General features: G+C 46.3%; 1 protein-coding gene across 1 annotated transcript in view; it reads left to right on the top strand.

Moving 5' to 3' along the window:
- eif2b3 (eukaryotic translation initiation factor 2B, subunit 3 gamma) overlaps positions 1-19,488 on the top strand; it is a 61,517-nt gene that overhangs the window by 1,802 nt on the left and 40,227 nt on the right. Inside the window, exon 3 of the mRNA XM_056293435.1 lies at positions 997-1,154. Within this exon, the coding sequence (XP_056149410.1) occupies positions 997-1,154 (158 nt within the window). The remainder of the gene's footprint in view (positions 1-996; positions 1,155-19,488) is intronic.

Below are 19,488 nucleotides of genomic sequence, written 5' to 3'. Positions count from 1 at the left end.
ACTGCTGGGTGTGAATATCTTTCCTATCTCTAATTTTACAATGCACGTTTTTTACCTCCTGGTGCACAACATGCAGTAAGTCCAGAAACTATGGGCTTGTAAAGGGATTTCATTCAGCGTACCTATTCTTGCCAGTAAACAGAGCTGTTGGCTATAAAAGACCATTGGTCCTTGCAAGCCTACAGAAAAGTAAACTTGCTATACGTTATCATCATGTGTGGCCAGCGGTTTACAATGTGTAGCCAACTAGCCAAAGCCCTGCAATTAGGTTTTACTAGGCTGACACAGCTATCGTAAGCTAAATGCCCAAGAGAAGACATTTTATGGAGACAGGGGTAATTAAAGCAGACAGAGTCTGCAATGTTTTGGATTTGTTAAGTGTTGTGGCTATTTTGGGAAGTAATGTTTGTTCCATCTGAAAAGGTTGAACAGGGTTCTTAGTTTGATGCAAGATGTATCTTAAAGTTGTGGACATAGGCTACAACAGATACAAGGTACATTTTTGAAATGCAGCAACAGCAAAAATGTTTTTTTTTTACTCTTGTCAATCTTCACACTGATAGTTACTATTATTTGAGAAAATTGCTTGCATCATTGCTTTTCTCTGTGTAGGTATTTGTATTAAGAAGTGATACCCCATTTTCCAAAATGAAGCGTATATTGTAGGCTTATGCACAGCATCAGGGGGGAAATGCATGTACAAATCAGATTTAAGAAAACATTAAATGAATAAGCTTCTAATTTGATTGTGGTCGCCATATTCATCTTTTATTTTCCCATTTTGTTCTGCTCCCCTTACTTTTTACATCCTACGTATGTGAGTAAAATGCATATGATTTTTTCCCTATTTCAGTTAATGTATTTTTGCTGTGTTTTTATTGTAATGTTATGGTATTTTTTTTATTACTTTATCCTGTTTTTTTGCACCACAATCCAACTTTCTCGGGGGTCATTAAAATGTTTCGTTAATTTGGTGGCTCTGAACTCCATTTTCAGAGGTGATTGTCATCACCACCAAAGAGGTCCAAAAGATGATGAGCACAGACCCAAAAATTAAGCTGGAGGTGAAGATGAAGCTGGACGTGGTGTGTATCCAGGAAGATGCAGACATGGGCACGGCAGATGCTCTTCGACACATCCAGCAGAAGATCAAGGTGAGTGTGTCACACACTTTTAGACAAAGGTCTACTCACGAATACTTTTGTTGGTGCTAATTTTAATGGTTACTCTCAGGCAGGACTTTCCTGGGAAAAATAATACAGCGCATAGCATTTTACATTTTCGGATTAGCAGCCTAATAAAGAGAACAAGGCAGATGGATCACCAGGATTTGGAATGCTCAAACAGCACTGCATTTATCATATATCGTTGTTTATGTCAGTTAAACAAAAGCGACAACCCTCAAGATTGTAACTTTGAGTATTTTTTCCAAATGGCAAAATTTTCAGATTGCAAATGTTCAGTTTAAAATGTTGAACCTGCGTAAAGCATGTTCTCCTTGCTTTGTGTACAAAGTCTTAGCATATTTTTGGATGTATGAGGTTTGTTTATAGGAATTTACAGAAGAAGTCAGCCTTGTGAAGCCAACCTAAATCTCACAAGCTTGGCTCAGTTTACCACAAGAGATTAGTCTGGAAAGCAACCACTGTGATCTGATTGAGCCTGGCAGTTGGAAGCCGGACCAATCATTGAACTATGTGGAGTGATTTGGATGATGACGACAATGAGGAGCGCCGTATTATGAAAACAACAATGTCTGCACTAGGAGAGGTTAGCATCATGCTGCTACAGAGTTAGTTTGATCAAAAAAACTTTTAGAAAGACAGCAACAATCGTGTAAAGACATGATTATTAGCTACACTGACTGACCTGCAAGCAGTGGTGGTGTTTACTACTAGAAGACCAGCACATGTAGAAATGCGGTGCACCGGTTCTGTGTCATGGCGTTTGCAGCTCTTGGCTGTTTAAAGGCTGAATCAATCGCCTGCAAAATAATTTTGGGGTGTGACCGTTGACGATGCCCCTTGTGCAAACTAATGCCCATTAAGTTCTTCTAGACCACAACGACAAAACAACATTTGTGGGCTGGCTGTTGGTACTCATTTCTTAGAAAAGCCCTGTTCACTTTCTCATTGGCAAAAAGAATACAGTTGGTCATGAATAATTGTCTGCATCAATAGTCTTTTTTTTTTTCAGACTTTTCCCCTTTTTTTTCTCCCCAATTGTATCCGGCCAATTTCCTCACTCTTCTGAGCCGTCCCGGTCGCTGCTCCACCCCCTCTGCTGATCCGGGGAGGGCTGCAGACTACCACATGCTTCCTCCGATACATGTGGAGTCACCAGCCGCTTCTTTTCGCCTGACAGTGAGGAGTTTTGCCAGGGGGACGTAGCGCGTGGGCGGATCACGCTATTACCCCCAGTTCTCCCTCGCCCCCGAACAGGCACCCCGACCGATCAGAGGAGGCGCTATTGTAACGACCAGGACACATACCCACATCCGGCTTCCTACCTGCAGACACGGCCAATTGTGTCTGTAAGGATGCCCGACCAAGCTGATGGTAGCACTGGGATTCGAACCAGTGATCCCCGTGTTGTTAGGCAGTGGAATAAACCGCCATGCTACCCGGACGCCCCCCAGTAGTCCTTTTTTAATAGAAGAAATTACCTGTAGAATCCTTTTGTCTGTAGATAGGTTTACGAAGTTAGAAAAGAAGGTTAGCAGCCTAGCTTAGCTACTAGCTACAACCAGGCTGATTGCTTTGATTGAGGTAAACACTATGGCAAGGCATGTAAAACCTTTTTTTTTTCCTCTCCATTGGTCCATGACTATGCTCACTTTACATGACTATGTGTTCAATTTATGAAAATGAGAGCAACCCAGCGTCCAGGGTGTCACCCCGTCTGCCGCCCAATGACTGCTGGGATGGGCTCCAGCCTCCCCATGACCCTGAGAGCAGGATAAGCAGTTTGGATAATGGATGGATGGATTGATAGAGCAACTCCAGTGGTTGTCCAGCTGTTGAGCTGAAGTTAACCAGATAGTAATCCATAGTTTAACCAGCTGGCAGTCTTTTGTGCATCCCAAACTTATAGAATATTATTTTATTAGTCATTTTGTACATACATGCAAATGAAATTTACTCTCTGCATTTAACCCATGCTAGCTGTGCAGCTAGGAGCATTGGGCGGCCGCCGTGCAGCGCCCGGGGACCAACTCTAGTCATTTCTTTCCATTGCCTCGGTCAGGGGCACAGACCGGAGTATTAACCCTAACAGGCGCGTCTTTATGGTTTTACGTTGAATTGGACCATTTTCTGATTTACAGCTTTCCGTTCCAACAAGACAAAAAGGCACGCAGAGGGATGGGTATAGAGTGGAAAACAGCAGGATGAGTGGCAGTGGTGGTGGTGTTGTGTGTACTGCTGGGGGACCACTGATCCATGTCTTTACATCCCCAGACGGCCAAGGCAGCCGAAGTGCCTCATTTCACCTGTTGAAAATACACACACAAATATACATAAAATACATGTGTACACATTATCCCACAACCCCAACCCCAATCTCCAGACCCCCATTGTGTCCCGTCGGCTCAACCTTCCATCGCTGCCTCTCTCCCTCCATTCATCCGTCTCTATCTAAACAGATGAGGTCATGGTGAAGACCTGTAGTCGCTGTGCTGGCGGGTCAGTTTAGCCAGTGACTCCACTCTGACTGCAGTGAAGCTGTGTGTGTGTAAGTGTGTGTGTGTGTGTGTGTGTGTGTATCAGAATCATGTTTATTGTCCATGTAGGTTTGCACACACATGGAATTTGACTCCGGTTTCGTGGCTCTCTCGGTGTACTTAACATAGAATAACAACACCACAACACAACAATCTTCCGATATATACACAAGGACTGACTTATACAGGTGAAATAAGAGGTGATAAGGTGCCGTGGTGCAGAGAATATATCAGAGATGCTGAAATAGATGTTAGCAGCTTACTTACATACATACCTGAGGTAGACGGACAGACAGTATGTGTGCCAAACCTAAAGAAAAGACCTCCGACATGCCACCTGGATTAATTCAAGGACCTCAGACTTTGTGTGTGTGTGTACAGTTTGGTTCTTAACAGTGACGCGGCTGATATTCAGATGCTTTGAATATGAATCAACCAATCAGAACTTAGAAAAGAGCCATCCATTTTTTTTTCTTTTTTATTATTTTTCTCCCTTTTTTCTCTCAATTGTAATTTTAGCCAATTTCCCCACTCTTCCGAGCCGTCCCAGACTCTGCTCCACCCCCCCCTCTGCCGATCCGGGGAGGGCTGCAGACTACCACATGCCTCCTCCGATACACGCGGGGTCGCCAGCCGCTTCTTTTCCCCTGACAGTGAGGAGTTTCACCAGGGGGACGTAGCGTGTGGGAGGATCATGCTATTCCCCCCAGTTCCCCCTCCCCCCTGAACAGGCGCCCTGACCGGCCAGAGGAGGCACTAGTGCAGCGACCAGGACACATACCCACGTCTGGCTTCCCACCCGCAGACACGGCCAATTGTGTCTGTAAGGGACGCCCGACCAAGCCGAAGGTAACACGGGGATTCGAACCGGCGATCGCCCGTGTTGGTAGGCAACAGAAAACCATCCATTTTCAGAGTCGGCGTTTCTCCGCCATCTTACTTTGAAGAAGCTCTCAATGTCACCTGAAGGACCTTTTAATTTTAAAGCACTTCAAGTTCTTGAATAAGAACACAGCGGAACAATGTGTGAATGGTGGACTAGCTCCGGCATGCTCCCGTCGGGACTGGTTGCGTTCCTAATCCTCCGAGCAGCCGGATAGATTAGAGGCATTGAATTACACAAACTGTAAGGTGACGAGTGAGGAACGGTATCAATGGCCAGCCAAATCCTCCCCGTAGGAATCAGTCAAACTGACACACTGGTGTACGAGCGCAGTGTGCACATGTACACACTTAGTCACTCATCTCTTCACACAAGCACCAGCCCACTGGGGGATTTGGTGACGCCGATCCAGCAAAATACTTACAGGAATTTGTGTACAGTCCGGGTGAACCCTCTGTGTCGTTCCAGCGCCTTATTGAAAAGGGAGATTATCGGCGGCGTATTTTGTTTTGGTCTGTCATCAAACTGTGAAGTTACACATAAAAGGGTGGATGTACCTGAATACTGCTGCGGTCTCATCCAGTAAGAATAACACGTGAAAAGAGCGCTTTACTTGTACTTTCCTCTCGTTTGACGGACTGAGCCTCCTAGATATTTTAGTTGTGATTTGAGCTTAGTCACCTGGCAGACTATGAGTGGATGCAGTCTTAACAAAAACCTCACTTTCTTAAGAGCTGTTGATCGAAAAATCACGCTGTGTGTGTAAGTCAGAGAGAGAGAGGAGACCGACATAAAGAGACGCTGAATGGGGAGATTAAACTGAGGAATTTCATAGGACACAGGAGACATGTTGGGTAGACGATGAGTTCATTGGTTTACAATTTCTAACCTACACACCGCCACCTCCGCCACCCATGCGTAAATGCGCACTGACGCACAAACACATATGCTAATACACACTCCTTCTCTACATCTGCCTCCCTCTCTTCATATTTCAGTCACGGCGTTCTGGCCATGCGTCCTCTGCTGGTTTACAGTAATCTAGATTTTATAATGTGGAAAATACATTCAAAAAAGGAGCTTCAAGGGGTGTCCAGGTAGCGTAGCGGTCTATTTCATTGCCTACCAACACAGGGATCGCTGGTTCGAATCCCCGTGTTACCTCCGGCTTGGTCGGGCGTCCCTACAGTCTGCGGATGGGAAGCCGGATGTGGGTATGTGTCCTGGTCGCTGCACTAGCGCCTCCTCTGGTCCATCGAGGTGCCTGTTCAGGGGGGAGGGGGAACCGAGGGGAATAGCGTGATCCTCCCACGCGCTACGTCCCCCCTGGTGAAACTCCTCACTGTCGGGTGAAAAGAAGCGGCTGGCGACCCCACATGTATCCGAGGAGGCATGTGGTAGTCTGCAGCCCTCCCCGGATCGGCGGAGGGGGTGGAGCAGCGACCAGGATGGCTCAGAAGAGTGGGGTAATTGGCCGGGTACAACAGGGGAGAAAGGTGGGGGGGAATCCAAAAGGAGCTCGGTCCAGGATAAGGCATGAGCCTCGACCATGTCTTTTAATCCTTTTTCCTATTTATTATCCATTCTCTGGTGATTTTCAAGGCCTGGAGTTAATGTGGCGACACTATGGTGGTTTGAAAAGCCAGCGGTCTCGATACACAGCAGTGATAAAAGCCCCAAACACACAGGACGTGATAACTAATACACACATCATTTGCCTAATGTGAGATTTCATCAACACATTACAGGCGGCACATTTTGCAGTTGCTAGTCTGCAGCACTAGCAGCTGCATTTCGCAATAATTAATAATTACACGCCGTTTGCTTTCGAGCGACATAGGCTTAAATGTTAAATGGCCTGTTGTGCTTCAGTATGAAGACCAGCTACACAATAAAATGTTTTATATTTTGTCCAGGATTCCAAGCAGTTGTATACTACTTTCCAAGTTGCCCATATTCTGGGTCTTGTTACCTTTCTAAGTCCCTTTGCTGTGAAATAGGTCAGTCGTCACTGTGGCTTCAGAAACCTCATGAAATGCATCACTTTAGTCCTCTCGCAATGCTCTAGAATCAAAGCAAAGCAGATATCATACATACACTGGAAATAAGTTAAAATAGCCCTGATAAGATAAGGCTGACCCCTTCTTCCAACAGAAATCTGATTTGCACTACTTCTTGTTTTATGCCTTGAAAATAGTGAAATTAGCCAAGATTTGTATTTATTTTTCAAGGATTGTTTAGGAATGGTCTGATGATCTTTTCTACAAATTGTTTTGTGAGTGGCCCTGTGATGGCCTGGCGGCCTGTCCAGGGTGTCTCCCCGCCTGCCGCCCGATGACTGCTGGGATAGGCTCCAGCATCCCCGTGACCCTGAGAGCAGGAGAAGCGGTTCAGATAATGGATGGATGGATGTTTTGTGACCTTTTGCTTCTGTTTTTATGGGAAACCATCAAGTTGGGGTTGTCAAGAAAAAGAAAGGGACATGTAGTATAGCTCAGTGGTTCTCAGGCGGTCTGGCTTTGGGACCCACATTTTCCCATGGTCATTAAGTCACGACCCGCTTTTATGAAATTCACACTAAGCAAATTTATTTCTCAAAAAAGGGCTAGTAAACACATACACAATGTCATAGTGATCTTTTTTTTAACATACATTTTTTTATCCCCGCATTCTGAGTACATCACATTACTCTTTGTAAAAATTATAATTGATATGCCCTCAGAACAAGAGTGTGATGATGAGGATGATGTTAAAGATTGTTTGTGGGGAAAATGCATAATTGTGGTGAAATTACAATACAAACAGGTAAAGCTCCATGCACTCAGCTATGATAAGCGGGGGACACACTTGGGAGTAAAACATTTGTTGAATTAACGCTTCGTCGTGGCTACAACAAAACAAATGGATCCACAAGAAGTCTTCGCTCTGCTGCTAGATTCTGATGGACCAGCAGCGCGAGGCGAGACATGAGGCGGTGCGAGGTGGCATGATTTGGGTTGAACAGACAGACAGTCAGTGCGGGACCAGCTAGGCGGCATTCACATACTCTTTTAACAGAGACAGCTCCAACTGATTATGCCAAAACAAAAATATGCAGTAAGCTCAACAGCTTTCTTTTCTTATTTTGCATGGACATGCTGACACACGTCCGGGACTGTGCTGTGACTGAGGTGCACAGCGTCTGTGACTGTACTAAAAGCTTTCGTTGGATATGCTCGTGGAATATATGCTGGCACAAACCTGAATATTAAGAGCTTCTGGTCGGAGGCTTTTTCAGAGAAATAATGACTAGGAACCTCTTCAAAGAAATCACGAGGGGGTGTCCGGGTAGCGTAGCGGTCTGTTCCGTTGCCTGCCCACACAGGGATCGCCGGTTCAAATCCCCGTGTTACAGCTGGCTTGGTCGGGCATCCCTACAGACAAAATTGGCCGTGTCTGCGGGTGGGAACCCAGATGTGGGTATGTGTCCTGGTCACTGCATTAGCACCTCCTGTGGTCGGTCGGGGCGCCTGTTCTGGGGGGAGGGGAGAACTGGAGGGGAATAGCGTGATCCTCCCACGCGCTACGTCCTCCTGGCGAAACTCCTCACTGTCAGGTGAAACGAAGCGACTGGTGACTCCATGTGTATCAGAGGAGGCGTGTGGTCATGGCCCTCCCCGGATCAGCAGAGGGGGCAGAGCAGTGACCGGGACGGCTTGGCAAATAGGGTAACTGGCCAAGTACAATTGGGAAGAAAAAGGGAGGGGGGGAGAAATCCCCAATAAGTAAATAAATAAATCATGAGATTTCTCCGACTACAGAGAAGAAAGGCTTGAGCATCTGTTGGCTGATAAATTATCATATAAACAGTGTCACAGTTTAATTTAGCAGACACTTTTATCCAAAGCGGCGCACATCTGAAGAGTTAATACAACACAAGGAAGGATCTAGTCAGGAGGCGACAACACAAGTAAGTGCCAAAAAAACTAGGTTCAAGTCCAATAGGAAATAGACATCAACAGGCGGTGCACAAAGGCAATGCATAGGGTGCATAGAAGTGATTTTTTTAATTTATTTTTTTATATATATTAATACCATCAGGTGTGGAGGTGTTCATGAAAGAGCTGGGTCTTTAGCTTCTTAAAGATGGAGAGGGACTCAGTGGATCGAATGGAGTTTGGTAACTCATTCCACCACCGGGGTACTACAGAAGAGAAGAGTGGCTAGTGACTTAGGGCCTCGTTGTGGCGGAAGTGCCAGGCACCTTTCATTGACAGAGTGTAGTGAGTAGGACTGAGGGAGTTCAGGTAGGTGGGAGCTGTTTTAGTTGCTGTTTTGTAAACGAGCATTAAGGTTTTGAATTGGATGTGGGCAGCAACTGGGAGCCAGTGGAGGGATATGAACAGCGGAGTGACATGTGCTGTTCTGGGTCTGTTGAAGACCAAATGCGCTGCTGCATTCTGGATCATTTGCAGAGGTTTGAAAGTGCATGCAGGGAGCCTGCCAGTGAGGAGCTGCAATAGTCAATGCATGATACTACAAGAGCTTGTACCTGGAGTTGTGCTGCATGCTCAGACAGGTAGGGTCTAATTTTCCTGATGTTGTACGGGGCAAATGAGCACAACTGAACAATCGAGTCCACGTGAAACTTAAAGGTTAGTTGGTCATCAGTCATGACACCCAGGTTTCGGGCAAACTTTGTGGGCATGAGTTGGGTAGATCTGAGCTGGATATTGATCTGTTGTAAGGATGGACTGGCTGGGATGACAAGGAGCTCAGTCTTAGGTTAAGCTGAAGGTGGCGTTCTTTAATCCATGCAGAGATATCCGCAAGGCATGATGATATCCGTGCCGAGACTGTGAGGTCATCTGGCGGGAGTGATAGGAAGAGCTGGGTATCGTCAGCATAGCATAGCAGTAGTATGGAAAACCCATTTTCTACAATGTAAAAGTGTTGGAACTGATTGTGGTAGTCTGCAGCCCTCCCCGGATCAGCAGAGGGGGTGGAACAGTGAGCGGAACGGCTCGGAAAATAGGGCACTTTACCGGTTACAATTGGGGAGAGAAAAATAAGGGGGGGGGGACTAGGCAGGGCTGTCAAATATGAGTCAAGATTCTGTTACTGCATTGTCCCATTTCTCACGTCAAGTGTTTTCAAAAACATATTTTACTTTATTTTACTGTTTAGTTGTGAAATGAGAACGTTTCTGACCCAGCTGCCATGTTGAAAACAAGCCAAAATCAAGCACCACCCACCGGCCGGAGCATACAGTGGTCCGGTGTGTCCAGATGTGTCCTTGCTGAATTCTGTGTCTGCACCTTCAGTCACGACACTACCTCTCAATGGTAAATACAGTATACGTATACACAGTAACACAATCCCTAATCAGAAAGAGTTGGGACGGTATGTTAAATTAAAATGAGAGCAGCGATTTGTAAATTATCTTTGACTTGTGTTACACTGAAAACAATGCAGCAGCACATTATTTGGCATTTTACTAATTTATTAACTATTAATTTATTATTATATTGTTAATTAATTATTCATTCTTGTGAATTATATTGGGGGGTTTTTTAAATCAACACTTTCAATTTGGGATTCTTGCACCATATCTCAAAAAAAGTTGGGACAATAAAGCATTTACCAGTTTACAATCTCGCCATTTCTTTTCCCAACATTTAAAAGACGTTCAGGGACTGAAGACACCAAGTGATGAAGTGTTTCAGTTGTAATTTTGTCCCATTGTTCCTGCAAACAAGTCTTAAGGAGTGCAACAGTATGGGGTCTTTATCACAGTTTGTGTTTGCCTTTGTAATGTGTGCAGAATGTGGTTTTGCGTGGTTTTGTTGAAATATGCATGGGCGTCCCTGGAGAAGATGTCATCTTGAAGGCAGCATATCCATCCATCCATCCATTATCCCAACCGCTTATCCTGCTTATGTTGCTCCAAAATCTCCATGTACTTGTCAGCATTAGTGGTGTCATCACAGAACCGTATTTACCTTTGCCAAGAGCACTGACACAACCCCAGACCCTGGCTTTTGGACTTGTTGCTGGCAAGTCTGGATGGTCCTTTCCCTCTCTGGTCTGGAGCACATGGCGTCCATTTCTTCCAAAAAAAGACCTGAAATACTGATTCGTCTGACCACAGTACACATTTCCACTGTGCAATGGTGCATCTCGGATGCCTCCGAGCCCGGAGAAGCCGACAGCACTTTTGGACACGGTTAACATAAGGCTTCCTTTTGGCACAGTAAAGTTTTAACTGGCATTTGTGGATGTAACTACGTATTGTCGTGCTTGACAAAGGGTTGCCAAAGTAATCCTGAGCAGCCCATGTGGTTATATCGCTTGGAGATGAATGACGGTTCCTCATGCAGTGCCGTCTGAGGGATCGGAGAGCACACTTAGTCAGCTTAGGCTTGCGCCCTTGCCCTTTACACTGAAATTCCTCCAGATTCCTTGAATCTCTGAATTATGTCACGGACCGTAGCGGGCGAAATATCCAAATCCCTCCCTGTCTTTCTTTGAGGAACATTGCTTTTAAACATTTCAATAATTTTCTCATGCATTTGTTGGGCAAACTGGCCATCCTCAGCCCATCTTTGCTCCTAGGGGACTAGTCCTTTCCTGGATGCTGATTTTGTACCAAACCATGATTATAATCACCTGTTGACATCACCTGTTTCGAATCACATCATTATTTAAATTTTCTTCACATCGTTACTGGCCCTAAATTGCCCCCGTCGCTACTTTTTTTGGAATGTGTTGCCGGCCGGAATGGCAGGAATGGATGTATATTTACAAATGAAATTAAGTTGACCAGACAAAACATGAAATATCATGTGTTCAAATCCAGGGTGTCTCCCTGCCTAACTCCCAATGACTGCTGGGATAGGCTCCAGCATCCCCGCGACCCTGAGAGCAGGATAAGTGGTTCGGGTAATGGATGGATGGATGCATGCATGCCATGCACCCCCATTGTACTTGGCCAACTACCCCGCTCTTCCGAGCCGTCCCGGTCACTGCTCCACCCCCTCTGCCGATCCAGGGAGGGCTGCAGACTACCACATGCCTCCTCCCATACATGTGGAGTCGCCAGTCACTTCTTTTCACCTGACAGTGAAGAGTTTCAGCAAGGGGACGTAGCGTGGGGGAGGATCACGCTATTCCCCCAAGTTCCCTCCCCCCTCTGAACAGATGCCCCGACGGACCAGAGGAGGCGCTAGTGCACGACCAATTGTGTCTGTAGGGACGCCCGACCAAGCCCGAGGAAACATGGGGATTCGATCCAGCGATCCCCTTGTTGGTAGGTAACGGAATAGACCGCCACGCCACCCGGACGCCCGCTGCTTTATTTTTTTATTTGCATTTCCTGTACCGTCCCATCTTTTTCCCCGTCGGGTTCGTATTTTAACAGTAACGGTAACGGATTGCTTATTTGAAATAGTAACTAAGTACTTGATTACTTGAATTGCAAACCTATCGCGTCCGGTTACTCGTTAAAACAAAAAAGTAATCTGAGTACATAGATCAGAGTACTTCGTACCGCGTTACCCCCCAACATTGTCGACCACACACTCTGCGACCCATTCAGAGCGAGGGTCGCGACCCGCCGGTTGAGAAGTGCGGGTATAGATAACGCAGCGGCGAGGTCATATACCGTCATTGTTGCCCCGAGTCCCCGGAGAAACCAAGCTGGGGCGAATAAAACACTTCTACGTGACCACACCGGCAGGTAAAAAGCCCCCCAAAAAAAATAAGAAAAACTTTTCTTTTTTTTTTAACCTGCGTCCTTTATTAAAGTTGGAAAAGCGGCACTGTAGCCTGCCGAGGATGGAGGTTTGTTTTGTTTTTTTTTCATCTTGTAAAATCAAACGTGACCTGAGTGTGTAAGCGGTAGTACTGGATTGGTGTCAGCTACCACTGGAATGTGCTATTGTAAACTTCAGCTTCACAGCACTCAGCAGCGACCACATGTGCGTGTGCGTGTCCTTGTTTGTGTGCGCGTGCGTGCACGTGTGTGTGTGTGTGTGTGTGTGGTCCTCGCCTGTCCAGCAGCTATCACGGCTGTTGAAAGGCCAAAGTGAGTCTGTCATTCTGTCTCTGCAGCCTACTTGACTCTGCTGTCGCCTAAATGAGAGGGGTGGGGGGGTGGGGGTGGGATGAAGAGAAAACTGGACGGAGACGATTTGATGGTCTAACAGTCCAAGTGTCAGTTGATCCTCTGCAGAGACCTCGAGCTTCCTGTCACCTTGTCCAGACCGGGTTCTGCTGGCAGTTACCCTCAGGTCAACCCAAGGCCCCAAAGCCTCACGTCCACCCCCATCGTCCCTCACCAACCTCAGCTAACATATTTACTGTCTGTAAAGTCTTGTTTTTAGCCTTCAAGAATAGTCCCGTGCACACTTGATCCACTAGGATGATAAATTCCTTACCTGGGAAAACTTCCTGGTCTACAGGCCGTTCGGGCTTCACCGAGTCGGCGCTCGTTTTCAACAGTTTAACCTCGGCATTTTTATTTATTTATTTATTTTTAGTTAGGGCAACCAAATACTGGGGGCTGCAGAAGTGAAAAAAGGATCAAACCTAATTGGCGCTGTGGGATTTGGGTTCAAGGGAGTTTTAGTTTAAACTTAAATTAAAAAAAAAAGTATTACGAGATTCCACAACGCTCACAAACGTGGCTACCGCAGTGTCTCGGGTTCAGCCCGAGTGACTCCAAGACAGGTTCGAATGCAACTGCACCTCCGCAAATGTGCTCCGGAGCCTGGGAGGGAGCTTAAGACTGCGGGGGCGCGGACCCGCAGAGCGCCCTCCCCACCGAAAAACGTTTAAATAGATGTCTTATTTTGGTCTTTTAATGTGTTTTTTTTTTTTTATATAACTCTGGTGTTTTTAATGTCTTTGTTAATAAATGGGCCCCCTCGTCCTCCATCTGTGTTTGTGTCTCCGTGCCGGAGAGCCACGGCTGTGGCTGAGGTTCGCCACAAAGAGGTAAATGAGACAGCAGAGGAATATAAAAAATGTCTGTCCTCTAGCGTACTCACGCCACGCGGTACTCGTATTGAGAACTGCGTCGAGTTACACACATATCCCGGTGCAGTTGAGCAAAATCTTTCCAGTGTTCTTCCGTTGGTTTATGACCTCTCCTCGCCGTTCCTCCATCTCTGGGGACAGATGTGCATCGGCGCGTCGTCCCCCCCCCCCTTCTCCGTTATCAGACAGAGGGAAGTCGTCTCCGTCGTTTGGGTTCCCTGGTGCTAATGTTGGGATTAGCCTCCACGTTGACAATACATGTCAGTGGACGGCCAAATGGACACCATGTGCAAACACACATGCACATGCGCACGCACACATAAACATCCAAAACACTCAACGCGGCAATTAAGACGAGTTGGCGTGCGTGGTGCAGGATTCGCTCTATTTCTGCCGGCGATGTAAACGGAAGCCAGAGGCAGTATTCTCAGACATGTCCGGATGTTGATTTCTATAGTCGGGGTACTGAAGGGCGGCCCGGTGGTCGGCGCTGTCGCCTCACAGCAAGAAGGCCCCGGGTTCGAACCCCGGGGTTGTCCAACCTTGGGGGGGGGGGGGGGGTCATCCCAGGTCGTCCTCTGTGTAGAGTTTGCATGTTCTCCCCCGTGTCTGCGGTGGGTTTTCTCCGGGTGCTCCGGTTTCCCCCCCCACCGTCAAAAAGGCATGCGTGTTAGGGTTAATACTCCCGCCTGTGCCCCTGGCGGAGGCATGGCAAGACAAATGGGAGTTGGTCCCCGGGTGCAGCACAGCGGCCGCCCACTGCTCCTAGCGACACAGCTGGGATGGGTTAAATGCAGAGAAAGAATTACCCCATGTGGATTAATATCAAAATAGTTTATGATACTGAGGATAGCGTGGGTAAAATGGGATGAGTTGTGCTGTGTGTGTGTGTTCCTAAATTTGAAAGCTTTCTTCAATGGTCCATCCGTCTGTCTGTCATTCACATTATGTCCGACACCCAGGGTTTCCACACATCCCGGAAAACCTGGACATTCTGGAAATTTATTGACTAGTTTTTCAGTCAAAGGAAACCCCTGGCGAATTATAAAATTGTCTGGAAATATTATTGAGGTCATGGAACGTGGTAGTTAGGTTAAAGCCTAACTTTACAACTAATCTTGTATATTTACCCACTGAGATGGTATATATTTAGTGTAATTTTTAGCTGAGATTGCACATTTTGGTCCATATTTTTAGCCAGCTCACTGACCACCTAAAAGTTACACAGTCCATTTAGAGACGGCGGAGGCTTCCAATAATAGTTGGTACTGAATAATATGACCTTTCTGAGAGACGGCTGTAATGTATATTCAAGCAGAAGTCGCGGAAAATGTCCTTGAAAAGTCCTGGGAAGTTGTTTACTAAGAGGAGTGGTAATTCTGGACACCACCGGTCAGATTTTGATGAAACTTCAGGGGATGGGTGCATTTTACGATGTGCCACTCAGTGGCTTTCACCTCTTTTCTCCAAAGAAAAGTAGCGGCGTGTACTTATACATTTGTGTGTGACGGGCCGCAGTAGGAATCGGCTAAATCGCACTACTGTTCAACACAGAGGAGCGGTTAATACAGCTATTTAATGTTGTTTCGTTTTATTTGCAGTGGCTGGCTGCTGCCTCTTAGTTATCTGTTGTCCATATGTGTTCGTACACTCCATCTCTTTGTCCATTGTACTCGTGTGTGTGTGTGTGTTGTGCGTTGTGCGAGAGCTGCGTGCCCAGAATGCAGAACCAAGCCGAGTGGTGACACGGCTTAGCAAGCAGTGTCAGCCAGCCAGAGCGGTACTTGGCCTGGTAGAGGTTGAACAAGGGCGACCCCACCTCTCTCTCCCCACAGCCTCCTTCTCGCCTCGTTTCTATTTTTTCCCTCGTCTCCAACTTCTCTCCTGCTCCACTCTTCTAACTTCCTCGGCCCACAGTCTCCTCCTCCTCGCCGGCCTCCCTCCGCTGCTTTCTCTCTCCTGTTCTGTTCGCTACCACCTGTACATTTTACTGTTGTCCCTACCTTTTTCTCCCGAACTGCTAATTGATCTACAGTTTGGGTTGTAGGTTTGACAACGGGAGGCTGAAAGGTGGTGGTAGGGCTGGAGGGTGGTGAGAAAGAGGAGACAAAGGGAGACAAATGTCCAAACAAAATAGGATCTGCTAGTCACCTGCTGAAGGCCTTCAGCCTCAGCAGTAACAACTTTAAATCCCAAGAAGCCAGCATTGAAGGTTCAATCAAAAGTCCCAACTCTCTCTAGGGGCGTGCGGGTGGCGTAGTGGTCTGTTTCGTTGCCTACCAACACGGGGATCGCTGGTTCGAATCCCTGTGTTACCTCTGGCTTGGTCGGGCATCCCTACAGACACAACTGGCCATGTCTGTGGGTGGGAAGCCGGATGTGTGGGTATGTGTCCTGGTCGCTGCACTAGCGTCTCCTCTGGTCAGTCGGGGCACCTGTTCGGGGAGGAGGGGGAACTGGTGGCAATAGCGTGATCCTCCCACGTGCTACGCCCCCCTGGCGAAACTCCTCTCTGTCAGGTGAAAAGAAGCGGCTGGTGACGCCACATGTATCGGAGGAGGCATGTGGTAGTCTGCAGCCCTCCCTGGATCGGCAGAGGGGGTGGAGCAGCGACCGGGACGGCTCAGAAGAGTGGGGTAATTGGACGGATGCAATTGGGGAGAAAAGGGGGGGGGATCTCTCTAGTGACCACTCTCAACGAGCGGTAGGAATTGCAACTACGTGGGCAAATTTTGCCTTCTGTTAAACAAGTGTCTGTCGTGACCTTGCGCCTCCCCCTATGCCCTGTGGGCTCTTGAGCAATGGCAAACAACACAGCTGATGCCGATAACATCTCACAATTTCACAAGGCGGAACACTTGCAGAAATGTCAAGTGAAGCGGTATTCATGCAGCAAAACACTGAAATATTTATAACTGATTATACATTGCTATGTATTTCATGACAATTCTGCTTATCGGTCCGACCGTAGCAAGGCCAGCTCATCATCAGTTTTCATGCCTTTGTAGTCATGATGTTTTCACTCCCGCTCAAAAGCGTTAGCTATATTTATTCTACTTCTGGAGTGGAATTTATCATGTAATTTCTTGCCAGATGGCGAGGTTTTGGGATTTTCTCGGGTTGTGTTGCAGAGCTGGCTCCTCCATATTGGAATGTTGAGATGTGCAGCAAGATCAGTGTGTGGGGACCTGTTCTGTGGGAGCACAATGGATTCCTTAAGGTTGGGAAGTCTGCCTACAAACACGGGGATCCCAGTTCGAATCCCTGTGTTGCCTCCGGCTTGGTCAGGCATCCCTACAGACACAATTGGCCGTGACTGTGGGTGGGAAGCCGGATGTGGGTATGCGTCCTGGTTGCTGCGCTAGTGCCTCCTCTGGTCGGTCGGGGCGCCTGTTCAGGGGGAAGGGGGAACTGGGGGGAATAGCGTGATCCTCCCACGTGCTACGTCCCCCTGGCAAAACTCCTCCCTGTCAGGTGAAAAGAAGCGGCTGGCGACTCCACATGTATCGGAGGAGGCACGTGGTAGACTGCAGCCCTTCTCGGATCAGCAGAGGGGGTGGAGCAGCGACCGAGGTGGCTCGGAGAGCGGGGTGATTGGCCAGGAATAATTGGGGAGAAAAGGAGGGGGGGGAGGTTGGGAAGCCCTCTACTGGTTTATTTACCAAAATAAAGATGCCAAGCCAGATTGCAGATTTTGAAAGCCAGAAATCGCCGCACCTGGCAGAACTTACCTGTTTGCAATCAGTGTAGATCGACTCTTTCCAACCCTTCTGATACATGATCGCCGTTTTTTTTCCTTTGCCACGATAAAGCCAAAATTTTACTGATTGTACCTTTAATCAAGAATTCAATAATTTGTAGATAATTTATTCACTCTTACTTTATCTCTCAATTCAATTCAAAGAGGCTTTATTGGCATGACCATATTGCACATACAGTATTGCCAAAACACATTGCACAAGGTAGTACAAACAGGGAAAAGTACAGTTTTCAAGATACAAACAATACAACATTGTGTTGACATTATAGTTCAAATACAACCATGTCAACAATATTTTGGGTAGCAAGAACAGGAAGCTGAGCATAACTCATGTATATCAGCAACAATATGAAAAAATAAGTTTGATAAGAAGGTAAAAACTGTTTTTTGTGTGTGTCTGTGTGTAGGTGTGTGTGGTGATATGATGTGCTTTGTAACAGTTTGCTGGGAAGTTTTGTGTGTGTGTGTGTGTGTGTGTTTGTGTGGTTCCTCAAAGTGTGGCAGGTAAAAACATACTCTGCTGCTAGACTGCAGCTCTCTATGTGCTCTCCCAACAGGATTGGTATTTTGTTTATGTTGGTTATGCGGTCAAATTCAGGATGTTTGTATTTGAATTTGGGGAAATATTTTGTTTGGACTGGCTGGAGTTTTGTGCATTCTGATAGAAAGTGCAGCTCTGTCTTTGTCTTCCTTGCACAGCTGGCAGAACGGCTTCTTTGGGGAGTCATGAATTTTGTGTATCAGCCTGTCTCGATGGCCAGGTTGTGCTCACTTAGAGGCTGTTTATATCTGGCATTAACATGCGTCTTGGGTGATCCGATCACAAGTGGACAGCTCTAAATACATGTGTGAATGCACCCAATGCGTCCTCAATGCATCTTGAGATCTGATCACTCGGGCCAAATTCCAAGGTGGTCTGGGACGCATGTGTCCACATCGCATTTCCAGTGTAAATGCACGTGGTTTCCCCCCCCTTTATTTCCCTTTACTTATTGACAACAAGTTGTACACATGTCACATTTTTACAACATGAATGACTACAGTACAAACAAACATGCCAGGGGGGTAGGCCAAATAAAAAAGGCAAATAATAAAAAGGAATAGAAAACAAAAACATTTAAGACACAACAGCTAAGATCACAATTCATTTACATGTTTTACAGCAAACACATGCCATTACAGTTTTTTGGGCCTTTTTTGGCACTAGAATCAATACTTTTTATGTGCTGTTCAAAACCTTTATAAAAACAATAAAAAGAGGTCTTTGGTTTGTAAACTTGCACTTATGTATATAGAATTTAACTAGAATAATCAATAGATTCATGATAGATGCTCTTTCCTCAAATTTATTGTCATAGGCAAAGAATCCGAAAATAATATACTCATATAGCGATGCGAAATCCATGTATAAGGAGTCACTAATCAATTTTGAAACATCTTTCCATAGAGTCCTAGAATATTGACAATGCCAGAAAAGATGGGTAACCGTTTCTGGATAGGCTGAGCAAAAAGAACAATTTATATTTATATCAGTCTTAAATTTCTTGAGAAAATGCTTCCAGGGTAAAATGTATGTAAAATTTTAAAGGAAACCTCTCTTATCTTATCATTAATAAAGTATTTGTGACCAGGTCTCTTGAGACGTCACCCATTGGTTTGTTGACTACCATTTTGACGCCTCGAGTTTGTAATTTTCCCATCACCATCTTGGTATTTTGAAACCAGATGTGACCATATTTGGACGGGAGGGTGGTACAGCTGGGGAGGAGCGAGGGGTGGATCTGACTGCGAATCCCAAGGACAAAATGCTCGCCCGCAACTTCGCCCGCACCCTGACTGCGCCTGGCTCCGCCGTGTGATGTTGCATTCCAAATTTATTGCACGTTAAAACAACAAGACCAACTCGAAATGGCTGCTTCACATAAACAATGTTAGTGTAGCTAAGAGATTCACATAAACAGATGTTTTTTTACATGGGTAGATTATAAACTATCATATGAGTTTCACAAGTCTCACTCAGCAGCTAGCCACCTAGCGGCTAGCCACTTGTGACGGCACCCACCTTTTACTCAAAGCAGCCACGCCCTTAATTATGCATAACTTTGT

Source organism: Lampris incognitus, chromosome 14, assembly GCF_029633865.1.
Source record: "Lampris incognitus isolate fLamInc1 chromosome 14, fLamInc1.hap2, whole genome shotgun sequence".
Lineage (NCBI taxonomy): Eukaryota > Metazoa > Chordata > Actinopteri > Lampriformes > Lampridae > Lampris > Lampris incognitus.
This window is presented reverse-complemented; position numbering and strand designations above follow the sequence as displayed.